This window comes from Solanum lycopersicum, chromosome 9 (genome assembly GCF_036512215.1).
Source record: "Solanum lycopersicum chromosome 9, SLM_r2.1".
NCBI lineage: Eukaryota > Viridiplantae > Streptophyta > Magnoliopsida > Solanales > Solanaceae > Solanum > Solanum lycopersicum.
In genome coordinates, this window is record NC_090808.1 from 18,368,226 (window position 1) to 18,386,999 (window position 18,774).

The following is an 18,774-nucleotide window of genomic DNA, read 5'->3' on the forward strand; positions in this document are numbered from 1 at the left end:
TAGATGGTATGAGACGAGACAATTGTTGAGACTATTTCTATAATCTTTATATATATGTGCAATAAAAGTAGCAGGCTTTGTAACCTTCCTATATAAAGGGTTTATGTATACTCGATATGAATATATATTATGTGTATATAGAGGTCTCTGTAAATCTCGGAGTAGAGGACGTAAAAGTTTAAAAATTTTCCGCATTTTTTGACCTATAAATGTAATGACATGAACTAAGAGGCTAGTCTTAGTCCTTAAAAAGGACGACAACGTCGGTTACGTCTAGGGGGTGAACCCGGATGTGACATAGGAAAGATATGATGATGTTTAGGAATGATTTTAGGTAGTAAGAAGAAGGTTCTTTAAGAATCTTGGATATGAACTTGAATATAAACCTTGAAACCTTAGTTTTGAAGGTAAATGATCAAGAAAACCTTTTTTGAGATTATTAAATTACTTTCCTGAAATCTCCATGACCAAAAATTATGATTTTCATTAGTAAAGATGAAAATATAATTGTTTTGAACCTTCATTAATCAATAAATTCGTTTTGAATTTTCTTGGAGGTAAAAAAAACTAAAACAACCTTTTTTAATGTTTTCCCATCGGTTAATTCGTAACAACACTCTATAGGTTAGTATAATAGTCATAACTTTGTACTTAGAAATTGAGTTGACGCGAAACTGGTGGCGCTGGAAAGTAGATTCAATCACTTTTAATTGGATGTGAAATGGCTCATGTAACTCCTTATATTCTAAGAGATATGGTCATTTAAATTTGACTTAAGTAGAATCTTACATCAAAACTCAATCCATAAGGTGACTTCAATAACTCATCAAGAACTTAAATTCTTAAATTTCAAGAACAAAATTACGTTGAATAAATCATGATTGGCATGTGGGTGAATGAGCCCATCACTATGGATTCTCACATACCTTGTAGGTATCACCCCCTATGAAATTCACAAGATAAACTCGACAATCTTGACGAATCTTGAACGTTCTTCTATTTCGTTCTCTTTTCTCCTTTTCTCTCAAAACTCTATCTCTTTGGTAAAAGTGTAAACTGATCTAATTTAGCTTAGACCCCTAAGTAATAACCAAAAATGTATTAATATAAAAGGTTAGTCAAAATACCAAATTACCCTTCTAAAATTTGGATTGGACTTTCCTTTTCCAACAACCCAACATCCAAAAGACATAACTTATTCATACGAACTCGGAATTGCACAAACTTGGCGGGTTGGAAAGATTGTTCCAAGGGCTTTCCAACAATATATTTAAGTACACCTAACTCATACTGAGCTAGAATTTATGGCCGTTTGAATTTCGCCTAAAAACTCACTTTACCTCACTTAACAAATTTCCAGATTTTCTCTCTTTCCAAAAAGAACTATTTCTAATTTCTAGACTTCCTTGTTGTTTCTCTTTTCTTTTTGCAAGATGTTACAATATCTCTCCTTTTGTAACATTCATTCTCAAATGAAATTACTCCTACTAGGCAAATGGTGATAACATCTAGTTCAATCACCCAACAAGCAAATGCGACAAACAATATGCTCATTCATAGTTTAAAGAGCAGTAAGAATATAATTATTACCTTGATTTGCATTTTCTACGAATTCAAAGAGACGTGGATATCTCTTCTTCATATTAAGTAGCTTCCTAAACAAATTGGTTCCTCCAAAGGACTTTGACTGATGTTATATCTTTTTTTCTCAACTTGGCAACTTGGCGATCTAGAATCTGAACAGGAATCTCCTCATAAGATAAGCCATACTTGATCCCAATATTTTCAGTTGGTATGATCAATGAAGGATTGATGATGCATTTCTTCAACATGGAGATGTGAAACACCGGATGCACCACTGCTAACTCTTGTGGTTGCTCCAACTCATAAGCTACATTGTCAATCCTCTTGGATATTCAATAAGAACCAATATACGGGGAACTAAGTTTCCCCTTATTACAAAACCTCATAAAACCTTTCATAGGTGAAACTTTTAACTATACCCAATCATCTACTTCTAACTCTCACACCCTTCTCCTAACATCATAATAGGATTTCTGACGACTGTACTCCATTTTCAACCTCTCTTGAATCACTTTCTCCTTTTCCTTAGCTTGATGAACTAAATTTGGTCCTATCAACCCTGATTCACCAACTTCAAACCATCCAATAGGAAATCTGCATCTTCTCCCACAAAAGCTTCATAAAGAGTCATTTGGATGTTAGAGTGGTAACTATTATTTTAAGCCAACTCAATGAGAGGTAGGTCATCAACTCAATTAACTTTGAAATCGATCACACATGCCCTCAACATATCTTCTAAGGTTTGAATAGTGAAGATGAAATACAATACTTAAGTTCACCTTTGAACCTAAGCCTTTTTGGAATGACTTTCAAAACTATGCAGTAAATTATGCACCTCTGTCTAAAATGATGGATACCAGGACTCCATGCAGTCTAACTACTTTTTGAAGATACAACTTAGCATAATCTTCCACCGAATGAGTAGTCTTAACCAGCAAAACAATGGGTTGATTTGGTCATGTGATCCATAATCACCCAAATAGAATCATGTTGCCCGCGAGACCTTGGTAAACCTTTGATGAAATCCATGTTAATCATCTCCCACTTCCATTTCGAAAGTTCTATATTCTGAGCCAAACCACCAGGCCGTTGGTGCTCTACTTTAACATGCTGGCAATTCGGGCAATTAACATCAAATTCAGCAATGGCTTTCTTCATATAATTCCACCAATATAACTCTCTCAAGTCATGATGCATCTTTGTGGAACCCAGATGAATGGAATATTAAAAGCTATGAGCTTCCTCTATAATCCTCTCTTGGTGTACAACCATCATTGGCACACACAATCTACATTGATATCTCAATACATCATCTCCCCCTTGTTCAAAAGCTAATACCTTTTGCTTATAAATATTCACCTTCAATTTAAGTAAAATCTAATCTCGGTTTTTCTTTCATTTTACTTGTGATACTAATGAAGACTCAGCCCCATTCATCACAACTACTCTTCTTTCTGTGGAATCCATTAGTCAAACTCCTAATTGTGCAAGTTATGCAACTCTTTTGCTACCTCTTTCTTGTCTTCCTCAATATGGGCGATACTACCAATAGAAAACTTACTCAAGGAATCAACAAAAACACTTGCCTTAGCTGGATGGTAATGAATACTCATGTCATAATCCTTGAGTAATTCTAGACACTTCCTTTGTCTGAGATTAAGCTCTTTCTTAGTGAACACATATTGAAGACTCTTGTGATTAGTGAATACATCAACATGAACATCATACAAATAATAATGTCATAGCTTCAAAACAAATACTACGAAAACCAACATGCACCTTCAACTATCTGAAGGCATAAGCTATAACTTTGCTATAGTGCACTAGCATGCAACCCAAACCAACTCTAGATGCATCATAATACACCAAAAAGTCTTGAGTACCTTGCGGTAAGGTTAAAATTGGAGCACTAGTCAACGTTTTTTCAATTCCTAAAGTTTTTCTCACAAGCTTCAGTTGAAACTTCACTGTTTTTTGAGTCAACTTCGTCAAAGGAGAAGAAATAGACAAGAACCTCTCTACAAATCTTCTATAATATCCAGCTTAACCTTAATATTAGTTGGAGATGTGGGTCTAGGTCAATTCTACACTGCCTCAATTTTCAGAATATCAACTTTAATTCCCTCTCCAGACACTATAGCCTAAGAACACCATATATTGCAGCCAAAACTCACATTTACAGAACTTGGCATACAACTCTCTATCTTTCAAAGTCTGAACAGTACAAGAAAATAGAGATACAATGACATTTTTAAAATATCGTATTATGATGTTTAAATGTCACAAATATGTTTGCCGATGTTCATTTTACATTTGGACAAAATGTCGTAAAATTTTAGTGTTAAGGATATTTCCAACATTTAGGTAATTGTCAAAAAGAATTTGTGACATTTATTTTTGTGACATTTAGGTAAATTTAGAAAGAAAAAAAGCGTCATTTACTTTGCAACATATATGTAAATGTTGGTAAAATTATTACGACATTTAATTTTTATATTTATGTAAATGTTGATAAGAAATATATGACATTTAGGTGAATGTCAGTATATATATATATATATATATATATATATATATATATATATATATATATATATATATATAACATTTATTTTTGATATTTAGGTAAATGCCGGTATGAGATATATGATATTTATTTTTGACATTTACATGATTGGCTATATGAAATATATAACATTTAAGTAAATGTCGGTATGAGATACATGACAATTGGTTTTTTGACATTTATGAAATATCACTTATACTTTCTGACATTTAGATTATATGTTTGAAAAAATAAATTTCAAGACACTTACTTGTGACATTTGTTAATGTCACATTGAAATTTCTGACACTTCAGTAATGTCAACAAATGCTATTATTGAATGTCATAAAAAATTGATAACATTATTTTATATTTTGTTAAATGTCATATTAATATTCTAATGTTTCTACCACGTTTCTTTGAGCATCCCAAAAAATCTAAAAATATAGGTTTTTTCAAGACACAAATACATACAAACAAATAATTTTTACTAGTATAATCAAAGAACAAAATAACAATATAACAAGTTTTTGGTAAGAGTAAACAATGTCAAAAAAATTATCTTGGCTATCTCAAGTAAAATTGAGATCTAACTAAATGTAATAGTCTCAAAATAAAATCAACTACTTAACTCCTAATTCAAATGGAATTAAAATCTCCAGTAAATTTGCAATAAATCTTTATGAAATCATCAATCCAAAAGCCAAGCATGTTAAAGTTGATACTTGACCTCAATTTCCTTAAAAATTCTGCACAAGAAATGCACAAAAAATTTGTAACTATATAATAATATAAATTAGATTCCATTAATTAGAAAAAAATTGAATATCAAAAATGACTAATTGATTTTTTATAAAAACAAACAAATTAAGGAATTGATGCACAAGCAACAATTATATACATGAAATTTTCCTTCTTTCGAAAGAAAAGAAAGATCTTGTAGTTTTTCAAACATACCCACTTTTTTTAGTTGTGTCAACTACACTAGTTCCAGTCTTCTTGATCATGTTAGTGTGAGAAAAAAACATTTAATTCGATATTTTGATACTTTACGAAGTACAAAACTTTACATTTCATTGAATACACAAGTGTGACAATATATCCAGAATGAAAATTTAAAAAGGATGATATATGATTGCTTCAACAAAATAAACATCTGGTGTTGGGAAAAAGATACAAACATCCTATAATGCAACTAACAGTGTAATAACATTTGTATGCATTCACCATTTTATATGAAAGTTCAAAACTTCCTTCAATGCTACTTCTGACTTATCCATGTCTATTTCCCAGGAAATCAGCAATTTTTCCAACCTAAAATATTATGAGCATGCTAATCAATATTGATAAACTTTAAACCTCAAAGACCCAACTCAAATCACTTGAAGTTCATTTTACAAACCACTCCCATCTTTATTTGCTGGAATTTGTGGGAAAATAGATGTGCAAAGAAGTATGGGGAAAAATTCAAATATGGCTAGAGTCAAATTCTCTGTATTCAAAGATACTTTCAATTTATTGCACACCATTTTTCCTTACATTAGCTGTCCCTCAACCTGGAAATCAGTGGTATCAATTTCTGAAATTCTATCCACGACACAAAAGTTACACTTGTCCAATGGATCAAATCTCAAGCTCAATGGGTCAAACTCAATACAAATGGTAGTCCATTGAGTAAACCAGGCAGAAATTGGGCTGGGGAATACTCAAAAATTCAAGAGGGGAAATGTTCTTTGCTTATGAAGTTCCACTAGGGAAAGGAACTAACAAACTAACAAAAATGGAGATTGCCCTGTTTTGTATGACCTGGTGCTAACAATTGGATTACAATCAGGTAATTCTGGAGGTTGATACCAACTTCTTGTGGATTGGATCAAGAGTAATTATAACCATCCGTAGAGCATTATTTCTCAAGTACAAAGGTTGCACAACATCATCCAAAAAATCCAAAAATTTGAATGCATACACACTCTCAGGTTAGTCAATGTTGCAGCTAACACTCTCTCAAAATAGATTCATCAGATTTCTAGCTTTATTTAAACATAAAACAGTTACCAAAGGAAACAACAACATATTATCAACTAGACAAAGTGGAAATGGAAAGTTTCAGAAGAAGAAAACTGAGAAGTATAAAAGAACCTCCCTGAAGTGGCACTTGGTGATCTGTACAGAAGTCTCTATACAATGTTTGGTAATCTCATCCTAGTAACTACGCTGTATCTTTATTTGATACAGCTTACTTGAATAGGCCTAGGTTTTTCTTTTCTCTCTTCTTTGTAAGGGGAGTGTCTCCCTTATTTTATGCTTACTAGTAATATTTTATCGAGAGGAGTCCTCTCATTTAGGTGCATAACTTGTAGGCTTCTTTATAGAAAAAAGGGAGGAGTTGACTATCCTTAGTAGGAAGGTCAACTTATGAAGCACCATAGGATCGGAGGTAAGATTCTATGTCCCCTTCCTTGTACCTTTTTGCTATTTTATTTATGCTAAGGTCTGGGGGTGTTGCTAAGCCCTTGAACCCCAAAGGGCCGTTCAAATAAAAAAACCCACTTGAACTGATCCCTTCATATGTATATATGTTCGCATACCTTGATAAAAGAAATAGTCAACTTCAATTTTCATCCCAAAAATTCAAAAAAATTGTGAGCAAATTTTATAGACCAAAAGTAAAGCATAAGTTTGAGAACTTTATCAAGGTTATTTTTGAAGGTATAATTATCAAAGAAGAAAAAAAGTAAAGCATAAGATTAAGCTCACCAATCTCAGTTGAGACTGAATACTATATATAATATTAGGGGCAATCAAATTACACATTCATAGAAAGCAAAGACAAAAATGTGTAGAATTCAAATATTCAAATGCTTCACTTGTCAAGTCAATATCATATATCTATTTGACTAATTTTGGACTGGATTATGGTCCTTTTTTCAAATTTGGACAAGAAAATGAAGAAGTTGGTTGTGAAAGTTCCTAGTAAAGATAATGTTGACAGTTTTACAGAATGCGCTAATGCTTACTACTTGAAACGGCCACATCATCTGGGATTACTTCAAAATTGTATGGCAACTATCTCTCATTGGAAGATCGCTATTGCAGCACTCGCCAAGAACCATCATCGTCAAAATTCCTTTCCAACTCCATCCTCCCATTTTGATCATGATAATGATGATCAATTTAACAAGGAAGAGAACAATGGATCGGATATTGTCGATTCTTATGTTGAGAGTTCATTATTATATCAAACTCAATTCCCATCAACACAAGCTAAATTTGAACCTGACATGATCATCGCAGACTTGATGGTGATCAGAAGTGTCGACTATGAAATCATCCTACACTAGCTTAGTCAAGTAAGATAGAGTTGCATGAAATCTCATTGGAGTTGTTGGAATCAGAGAGGTTGATCTTGTTAAATGAGAGCACGATATTAAAATACAAAGTGGCTTCATTGATGGAGGAGAATAAGGGGTTGTCTTCAGAGTCGTTGTTCATGAAGAGGAAGGTGGATAAGCTTCCCAGGTTCATGCTAAACAGAACGGATGATCATAGAATTTGTATGCTTAGTCGAAAACTTTAGGATCTTCAAGGTCAGATTTATTGGATTGGAGAGGAGAAGCAATGAGTATTATAAGCAGCTAATGCAACATGCAGAAAAAAAGGAGAAGGTCCAAGAGGGGGTTGAAGGGTTGCTTTTAAAGTGCCTGAAGAGGCTGCTGTTGGCAATGTCAAAAAGGGTGAGAAGCAGAAAATAGTCGGTGTTGAAGTTGGAAGGAAATTTCTATGTTTTGGGACAGGGTTAAAAAGCTTGATATCTTCCTTTGTGCACCTATTGTAGACATCAGAAAAAGAGGGTGTTTCTACTTAAAGTTTACTGCATAAAAAAGATTACCTTTATCACCACGAGAAACATGTATGCTTATGAAGGCCCATACAGAGCCATCATAAGCATACATTTTTGTCTTGGCTTAAAATGTTGCTGCGGAAGTGCTAGTACTTGAAGAACTCTTTTGGCATACCAAAATCCTTTGTATTGGTGAAGATGTTCACTCAGCCAACCTCTATCTTTTGGTAGTTCAGGGAGTATTATGTCAGAGGATTTGCTGATCTTTGTGGCTTTGTTCTTTGGTGATACCAGTTGTGAGTAAGAGGATAGAGAATAAACTTGTCATTATTGAGTTTAATGGAGAAAAGACAGTAGTAGAAAGTAGTAAATATTTGACTAGAACATAGTGTTTCTACTCAAAGTTTGTTGCATAATAAAGATTAGCTTTATCATCACGAGAAACATGTATGCTTATGAAGGCACATACACAGGCATCATCCTACCCTTTTTGTTCTTAATTAAATACGGGGGAAGAAAAATATGATGGGAGAAGCACTAAATTTGAAGTTTACTTGACCACCCCAATGAATCTAGCTTGTTAATATCAGAAAAGAAGCAACTTTTAGCTACATGACAGAACACAATATAATGGTCAGCAAGTAGAAAGTTTCTCACAATCCTTTCTTGTAATGATCTTATCTAAGTAAATTTCCTTTTATCTCTTTTTAAGTACTTCTGATAGTTAAAAGACTTATATCCCCCCCCCCCCCAAAAAAAATCACATTTCCCAAAAATGAGATAAGAGAAATTACTTAATTAAAAAAATATTTATTATTGTAAGAACCCATTCTTAGATCCCACTCGTCGGATCACACTATGTATGTTGTTGTTTATTATAAGAACTCATCTTACAATAAGCTAAAATCTCAAGCACACAGATTATATAGCACACAATAAACAATATAAGTCCTTATAAAATTTACATATTCAGTTAAATTATTTCCTTTTCCAGATGGAAATGACCCAATCTCTAGAACTAACCAACTATTCATGTTAGTGGTAAACTATTATGCTCAAGTTTGCCAGGCCTCTATCCCTCTTCATATTTTCTTTGTGATAAACCCTACCAATTGCCACCTTTAAACAAATTAATAGAATCATGGATAACTACTTCTGAGTGAAACTGGGTGGAAGAAACACCACTGGATAGCATAGGATGATTTGTGTTACCCCTACTCATAGGGGGATAGGAATCAGGAAGATCCAAAGTTCTTGTGATTCATTTTTGGTGAAGAATCAATGGAATTTTAGAACTAACAACTCACTTCTTAGAGAATTCCTTGAAGCCAGATACTATAAAAGATTACATCTCGTGGCTCGAAAAAGATCTTATAATTAATCTCAATCTTGGAGAAGACTTATGAAAATAAAAAAAATTGTTAAGCAAATATCTTATAGAGTATTGAAAAGGTTAATGTGTCCTTCTGGTAGGATAGGTTGACTGATCAAATGGAAGCACTTACTAATATGTCTTTTGAGGACGCTAAAATCAAAAATATCAAAGTGCAACTAATTTCACAAAAGACAATAAATGGGATGCGGAAGCTCTTGGGGGAATAATTCTTGACAGTTAAATGTACAACATCACTGATATTCATATTCACAGGGGCACAAAGATAAACATCTTGAAAAAAAAACTGAAAATGGTGATTTTAGCTGCAAATCATAAAGTTTAAACAACCTACTCTTAGTGTTAATTTTTATTTGGCATTCTGAAATTCCTTTTAAAGTTTCTTTCTTTATGATAAATTTACTGAAAAAAGCTATTGCTATTGATAATATGAACAAGAAGCTTCAAGTTACAGGTCCTTCAATCGATATTTTTTTTAAAATCGTATTACTTCAGCACACTAATTTTACCTAATTGCTTGATTTAAACAAATCTTGTAATGAATAAGCACCATGGAACTACTTGAATCACACAAAAGATAAAACTACATCCCCATATTATCAAAAAATATGATAGGCAGATCGATATGACTCAAGCGCTACTGACAAAATAATAGGTAGATATGAAACTACTAAAGTCTCAAAACGAAGTTCTGAACTCTATATCAATGTTCTGCCAACAGTTTGCCTTCTTTTTCTCATACTCTTCTAACTACAAATCAATGTTTTTAACGGGTAGATAGAATATATGAAGTACTTCAAAAATACTAAAAGATAGTACTAACGCACAAATTTTAGTGATAGTCTTTAAGTAATTGAAATCAAATTGATCTATATCTTCAATTATCATATAGCAAAACCAAAATTGAAGGAAAAAACTTGCCTCAATCGAAATCAAAAAAGACATTGAAAGGATCGAATCCCTACAAACTTTGAATGACAAAGGGAAGTACAAAGAGGGAAGCCCAAAATACTAGCCGCCAAATTATTTTCCTATCCAAATGTTGTATTCCATAATTTTTTGCTCCAAATCTACGAGCTCCATATTTTCAGTAGCAATAGGGTTGACCCAACGAATTTGAACAAACGTTAGCCTTGGTTTGGAGAAAGACTCGGCCAATTTTACAATTTACCCAATTTTCAAAAAAGAAGAAGAAAGACCTAGGGGTTTGCGGTTCTTTATGAAATGAGCTACATTGAGATTTTTTAATAATTTGTTTTTTATTATTAAAAGGAGGCTTTTAGATTTTTACTCTTCATAATGTGGTCTTTGACATCCTACTAACTTAATTTAATTCATTATTCTATTTGTTAATGGAGCATTTCAAAAGACATATATATGGAAAAATTACGCAACAAAACAAACTTATACTATTTAATCACTCATCATAGCTATAGTTTGCTATAATTACTCGCAACTAGCATTATACATAAATTACGTAGGCTGAGTTCGAGTTTGTATAATAGTCACGTTTGTATATATATAATTCGCCAGAATATACAAATACATATGTATAATATACAATTATTTAACCTATATACATATACAATTCACCTCTCTCCCACTCTCTCCCCTCTCTCCCTCGCCTCTCTCCTCCCTCTCCCAATCTTATATACCCTATATACAAACTTATATATATAATATACAATTATAAACATATACAGCTCACCTCTCTCCCACTCTCTATCCTCTCCCGCTCGCCTCTCTTTGTTCTCTCTCAATATTGATCTCATTCGCCTCTCTCTTCCCTCTCCCAATCTCGCTCACCTCTCTCCTCCCTCTTCTAACCTCTCTTGCCATATATAACAATACACATGTATAATATACAATAATCTAATCAATATACATATACAATTCACCTTTCTCTCACTCTTTCCCCCTTCTCTCGTCTCTCTCCTCTCTCCTCCATATAACATGTAGCTACAAATTATAATTATCAAATTATAGCTATGGAGAGTAATTATTTTATTTAAGTGGCTATATGTGAAAGTTTTCCCTTATATATATACTAGATACAAACCCGTGCCAGCATGAGCCCAATATATATTGATTCTCTAAATTAAATTTAAGTTATTAACTATAGTGATTTATATGTTATATTTTTTACATAATATTTAGACACGTAATGTATATTATTCCTTTCGTCCTAATTTATGTGATACTGATAGAATTTTGAGAGTCAACCAAATCTTTTATGTGTTATACATATTTGTAGTTGTTAACTATTATAATTTATAAAACAAATTTACATTGTTTTCAAATAATATAGGGAAAATGCATAAGTACCCCCTAAACTATGCACAAAATTTCAGAGACACACTTGTACTTTACTAAGAACCTATTACCCCCTGAACTTAATTTTATAAATAATTTTCTATCCCTTTTTGGCTTGCGTGACACTATATACTTGTGCATTTTACCAATAATAGATATTACCACTTTCTCAATTTATGTGATACATATAAAATTTTAAGCGTCAATAGACTTTTTTTTATATTTTATAAATATTTTAAGTTGTTAATAATTCCGATTTATAATATTTCTACTTTATTTTTCAAATAATATATGTTACTCACTTTATCTCAATTTAAGTGAAAAAATAAAATTTTGAGAGTCAGTAAATTTATTTGTGTATCTTTTAATTTTTTAGATGGTGTTATGAAACTATATGAAATTAGAAGACAAATAAAGTAGGGAGAAGAAAAAGACTTTTATTCATTTTGAAGTATATTCAGGATTCATTGATCTTTGACAAATTTTATATACAATGAAAGAAAACCCTTTATTTATAGGGAAAACCTTACTTGGTCCCCAAGTAGGATTCATAACCATATCCTACAAGGACTCCACATAATTAGACATTCACTATAACACAAATTGTTTATACACTCCCCCTTGAATGTCGATAGATTATGTGCCTCGTTAAATCTTACTAGATAAAACCCAGTAGGAAAAAAATCTAGTGAAGGAAAAAGAGTACACATATCTAATAATACGCATTATGGATGTCTCATTAAAAACCTTACAAGGAAAACCCAGTGGGACAAAACCTTGTGAGGAAAAAAGAGTACATAACGTATTAACTCCCCCTAATGACAACATCAATTCAGAGACTAGAATCTTCGTTTTCCAAACTTGTGCATTATCTTCTTGAAAGTTGTAGTTGGTAGACATTTGGTGAATAAATCAACAATAATATTACTTGAACAGACCTCTTGCATGTTGATATCACCATTATTGGGAGCCAATGAGTGTAAAAAACCTTGACGAAATATGTTTTTTTCTATCTCCTTTTATGATTCTTCCTTTCAGGTCAAAGATTTCTCCAAGTTCCTTACTTTAACTTCTTCAAGCAAATAATTTGTTGCCTTTTGAAAACTCTTCAAGAGTTTCAATTATAGTTATCAACTTGCATAACAATACTTGTATATGCTCTATGCATTCTGAATTTATTTAATCCTTATGAGGATGATAAACAAGTTTTCCAAAACCTTGTATATGCTAGATTTCTAACCTTGGATATTTTCATATTAGTTTTGTCAAGTGACAACATTCAATATTAGATGTATGACATCTTCTAGTGCCTAGATTGCATGTCAAATAAGTTTTATGCTTGCCATAATGCACCATTCCACTTTTCACTTGATAATTATTTCTACACTAGTATGCTTTAATAGTTCGTAGAATTTATATCATAATAATTCTTTATAATATTGCGTGCTATTGTATCAAAGATACCGTCAACGTTATATCATTTTGCATTGATTCACATTACGACATAACTTATTGAGATCTCATCACTTCATTATCTTTAGGTAACTACCCCTCTCATGAGGTTTCATAAAGTGTTATATCGTAGGCTTCCCAAGAGCACATTATCTTCTTATTATGATCATTTTGATACTTTGATCCTACCCATTTTTCAAGAATTATTTTATTTAGAATTTATTAGTCTATCATGCTTCATGTATGTCATAGACTTTATCTTTAAGGGACGTTCAATAGATGTATTTACAACTCTTGTGTTGCTTCTAGTCTCCCCCTTATGTTAGACAAACTAACATATATCTCAATCTTTTGGAGAATCTATATTTGTGCATCATTGTATATTCGTTGATTATATACTACATACCAAAATAATCAGATGAAAAAAATATTTGGTCCCTGATCATAAATCAACAGAAAGAAAATCTGATCATAATTTGTTGGTTTGATGCATACAATTACTTTTGTATGAGGTATCATATTTAAGATAAACAATGGAGCTTTATTTTCACAAGCAATGATTTCATTATCTCAGACATTTAATGTCACAACATCTTGAGTATTTATCAATATTATCAAGATAAATTGTCTTGAATACATATTCTAAAATTGTGCTCTTAAATCAATTATTTTTGCACAAACAATTTTGTGAATGTCAATTACTTGTTGACAACAAACGCACATGTGATTATCTTATAGATGCATCTTTTTATCATATCACATGATAGGTGAATGAGCTCATATTCACCTTTTATACTTTTTAAAATTTTGCATTTAGTCCCAACTTTAGTTGATCCAATCAACTTTATCACGAGAACAAGCAACGTAAAGAATTTTTTGAAGAATCTTCTAGTTTTTCGGTGTATGTCCATTACTCAGTATCCACATTTTTGGGATGACCAAATTATTCATGCCAACTAATAAAATTATTAGTACTCGTAAACTTTAAGTTTACTACGTCATGTGCCTTTTGCTTTAGTAAATTTCTGATTTACTATTATATGAGTAAATTTCAATTTTATTAATCTAAGAATAATTTTCAGATTTATTTCTTCTCAATTACTTCACCCTTTAGGTGAGTCGTGATCCAATCATTGAATGAGCTAATCTGAAGAAAATTGTGCATGTAACATATTATTTGTGCCAACATTTTCGCAAACATCAAGTTGCGAGATAATAATTGGCACACATGGGACCATATAGAAGAAACATTTATTAGGACCATTAAATGTCTAAAAAATCCATTAGGTGGATGGCAAGGTCCACAGATATTTGTATACGTTCCTAGAATGCAGAGAATTCAATCTCAACTTTCGTTTATGATGGTCTCACAATTAGCTTGTCTTGCTAACAATCATTAAAAGAAAACTCACCATTTAAAAGAATTTTTAGGTTCTTCAATGGATGTCCATTTTAATTTTTCATAATTCGTCTAAAAATTATAGACTAATTGTCACGACCCAAAACGAGCCGCAAGTGGCACCCACACTTATCCTACTATGTGGGCGAACCAACCAATCTAAACCCCAACATTTCAAACATAATGAACAGAATATAATGCGGAAGACTTAAAACTCATTAATATAACCAATAAATAACTTCTAAAATTTATCAATTACTATCCCCAAAATCTGGAAGTCATCATCACAAGAACATCTATCCTCAAATTATTAAATCTAAGAGTATCTAGAAAGCAAAGAAAAGTAACCAAATGGTCCATGTCCGAACTTCAAGGACATCAAGACATGAATGAGAGAGAATCCAGTCCGAGCTAGGAACAATAGCTCACCCTGAAATCTGACGTGGTGAAGACTGGCTAGAGTTGAGGTTGAGTTGAAGACGACGGTACGTTTGCTGTACTCCACAAATAACAAAGAGAAAACATACAAGTAGAGGTTAGTACAAAACACAGGTACTGAGTAGATATCATCGGCCAACTCAAAATAGAAAGCAATATATATCAGATAATAACATAAAATCAACAATAACACTTAACAGGTAACAACAGCAAGTACCATAACCATTGGCCACAACCCAAGCACATCTATGAGGACTCACGCCTCCACACCATACTTATTTGGGAAACAGGTTCATTAAATTGAGTACATTAACATAATTCAAGATTCATTCTTTTTACTATCCTGGTGTCGGAACGTGACACTCCGATCCCCTAATACTACGTGTCGGTTCGTGACACCCGATCCCCCTAATACTACGTGTCGGTTCGTGACACCCGATCCCCCTAATACTACGTGTTGGTTCGTGACACCCGATCCCTCTAATACTACGTGTCGGTTCGTGACACTCGATCCCCCTAATAATACGTGTCGGTTCGTGACACCCGATCCCCTAACCTCATTCTTTTAGTTCATCAAGCCTTCTTTTATACCAAGGCATCATCATTAACAGAGAGGGTTTTAGGTTTAAGCTTCACAACCTTATCTTTCCAACCCATTACAATTACATAATCACATCATGCAAGCATACAATTAAGCATATAGAAGACTTTACAATACTACCCAATACATATTATTCGCTATTAGGAGTTTACTATGAAATAGCATAAAAACCATAACCTACCTCCACCGAAGAATTTGCGATCAAGCAAGCTATCCCCTAAAACCTTTGATTTCCTCTTCGTTTCTCTCTTCTCTCGATCGTTCTCCCTCTCTTTCTCTTTTTCTGATTTTTCCTTATTCAAACTCTTTTTCTTTTACCCTAATTACCATATAATTAAGTATAAAAGATGACCATAGTAACCCACTAATTAATTCAAGGTTATCTCCTTTAACCCCCTAGTAATTGAATTATTAACATTCAATCACTAACTTTATAATTATGAGCAGGAATAGTCCAAAACGCCCCTTAAAACATTTAACAGAAATCCGACCCAGTCAGGGTTACGCAGCCTGTGACGGCCCGTCGTGCCTGTGACGGTCCGTCCTGCTGCTTCCGTCACAAAGTTCAGAGAGTCGATTTTATTTAAGACTCTGTGACGGTCCGTCGTGCCTACGACAGTCCGTCCTTCCATGTCGTTGGAAGTTCAGAGAGTTGTTCCCAGTACCCAAATTTCCAGAATCTAAGTGTTTTAGAACGAGACCCCCTCGACGGTCCGTCGTGCCCATGACGGTCCGTCGTGGGATCCATCGACTCAGACAGTTATTACCAGAAAATAAACTCTACTGCTCAAAACGAATAACAGGTCGTTACAATAGATACCAATTTACCCATCGTTCGTCCTCGAACGATCACAAGAAGAAAAACAAGGACGAAAAGGAGTACCTGAGTCTGTAAAAAGGTGTGGATATCTTTCTTGCATATCGGCCTCCTTCTCCCAAGTGGACTCTTCAACGGGTCGATTCTTCCATTGAACTTTGATGGATGCAATCTCCCTTGATCTCAACTTGCGGACTTCTCTATCCAAAATGGCAACCTGCTCCTCCTCATTAGACAAATTCTCATCAAGAAGGACTGAATCCCAACGAATGATGTAGTTTTCATCACCATGATATCTTTTCAGCATAGACACATGAAATACCGGGTGCACCCCTGAGAGTCCTTGGGGTAAGGCTAATTCATAAGCTACCTCCCCCACGCGCTTCAGAACTTCAAATGGACCAATGTACCTTGGACTAAGCTTACCTCGCTTACCAAACCGTATTACCCCTATCATGGGTGAAACCTTCAGCAAAACTTGCTCGCCCTCCATAAAATCCATGTCTCTAACCTTTCGATCTGCATATTCTTTCTGCCTACTTTGAGCCGCTAAAAGCTTTTCTTGAATGCATTTCACTTTATCTAACGATTCCCTCAGAAGATCAGTACCCCAAGGTCTAACCTCAAATGCATCAAACCACCCAATGGGAGACCTACATCTTCTCCCATACAATGCCTCAAATGGGGCCATATCAATACTTGAGTGATAGCTATTGTTGTATGAGAACTCTGCTAAGGGTAAGAAGTTATCCCAATGACCACCAAACTCTATCACACAGGCACGAAGCATATCCTCCAAAACCTGAATCGTTCGCTCAGACTGACCATCGGTCTGAGGGTGAAATGCAGTACTAAGATCCAATCTAGTACCTAATTCAACATGCAATGTTTTCCAAAACTTAGAAGTAAACTGCGTACCTCTATCTATATGATGGAGAGTGGAACTCCATGCAATCGAACAATTTCTGAGATGTAAATTTTGGCTAACTTCTCTGCATTATAAGTCACCTTGACCGGAATGAAAGGAGCAGACTTAGTTAATCTGTCAACAATCACCCAAATAGAGTCATACTTACCCATCGTCTTTGGAAGACCAACCACGAAGTCCATTGCAATTCTCTCCCACTTCCATTCAGGAATGGGCATTCTCTGAAGTGTCCCTCCAGGCCTCTGGTGTTCATACTTTACTTGCTGACAATTCGGGCATTGAGCAACAAAATCAACAATGTCACGCTTCATCCTACTCCACAAAAAATGTTGCTTTAGGTCACGATACATCTTGGTTGCACCAGGATGTATAGAATACCTTGAGCTATGAGCCTCTGCAAGAATAGTGTGAATCAAATCATCGACGTGGGGTACACATACCCTTCCCTTAATTCTCAAGACACCTTCCTCATCGATTTTTACTTCTTTAGCCTCTTCTCGCAACACCTTATCTCGGATCCAGATCAGTTTCTTATCGGTAAACTGCTTTCCTTTAATCTTATCAAGAAAGGAAGATCTTGCCTCCACACAAGCGAAGAATCCTCCCTTCTCATTTATTTCTAGCCTCATAAAGTCATTAGCCAGAGTCTGAACCTCTCTAGCCAATGGGCGTCTAGAAACCTGCAAGTGAGCTAGACTTCCCATGCTCCCTGCCTTTCTACTTAAAGCATCTGCCACAACATTAGCTTTTCCTGGATGATACAAGATAGTGATATCATAGTCCTTCAGTAGTTCCATCCACCTCCTCTGTCTCAAATTCAAATATTTCTGAGTAAAGACATACTGTAAACTACGATGATCCATATAGACTTCACTCTATGATAGGATCATTTGGAATCTAAAACTTGACAACTCGAGTTCTACAATCTATTGATGCATAAAGCATGAAATCCAGTTTATACCTAGAATGACATCGAAATCTACCATGTCCAACTCAAATAAATCAGCCATGGTGTTCTTGTAATTGAAGGAAACACAATCGTGATAAACTCTTTCTATCAGAATACACTCCTTAACTGGTGTAGAAACACAAAAGGGTTCACAAAGTTTCTTAGGGATAATGTAAAACCTGAATACTTGGATCATACCAGTGAAAACATCTGGCAAATCCTCTTGCTCTCGGTGACTAGTGATAGCATAAATACGGTTTTCCTCCATCTTCCCCTGAAGTAGCTTATCTAGATGTAACTTTATTGGTGAAGAAATTGGAGAAGACTGGGCTCTATTGCCCTCTTTACCATTTCTCTGTCTGTTTTTAGGACATTCTCTTATAAAATGATTGTCTTTGTCATACTTGAAGAAGCCAGTGCAGTAATCACGACACATCCATGAGTGGCTCCTACCACACTTATCATATGTAGGAGTCTTAGTACCCCCTACCTTGAGAATGCGTATGTCCAACAC

The 18,774-nt window shown here is 34.1% G+C and overlaps 1 protein-coding gene and 1 long non-coding RNA gene across 2 annotated transcripts; both read right to left on the bottom strand.

Moving 5' to 3' along the window:
• Positions 1 to 1,655: 1,655 nt before the first annotated feature.
• LOC138338401 (uncharacterized) lies at positions 1,656 to 2,781 on the bottom strand. Its single transcript, XM_069289357.1, has 3 exons — positions 2,598 to 2,781; positions 2,031 to 2,143; positions 1,656 to 1,907 (listed from the first exon to the last, which is right to left on the bottom strand). Exons 1-3 carry the CDS (start codon positions 2,779 to 2,781, stop codon positions 1,656 to 1,658), a joined length of 549 nt encoding a protein of 182 aa, XP_069145458.1.
• Positions 2,782 to 4,600: 1,819 nt separating this feature from the next.
• Positions 4,601 to 10,599, bottom strand: LOC138338214 (uncharacterized). Its single transcript, XR_011211641.1, has 2 exons — positions 10,380 to 10,599; positions 4,601 to 4,878 (listed from the first exon to the last, which is right to left on the bottom strand). It is a non-coding gene; the product is annotated as an uncharacterized lncRNA (long non-coding RNA).
• Positions 10,600 to 18,774: the final 8,175 nt, after the last annotated feature.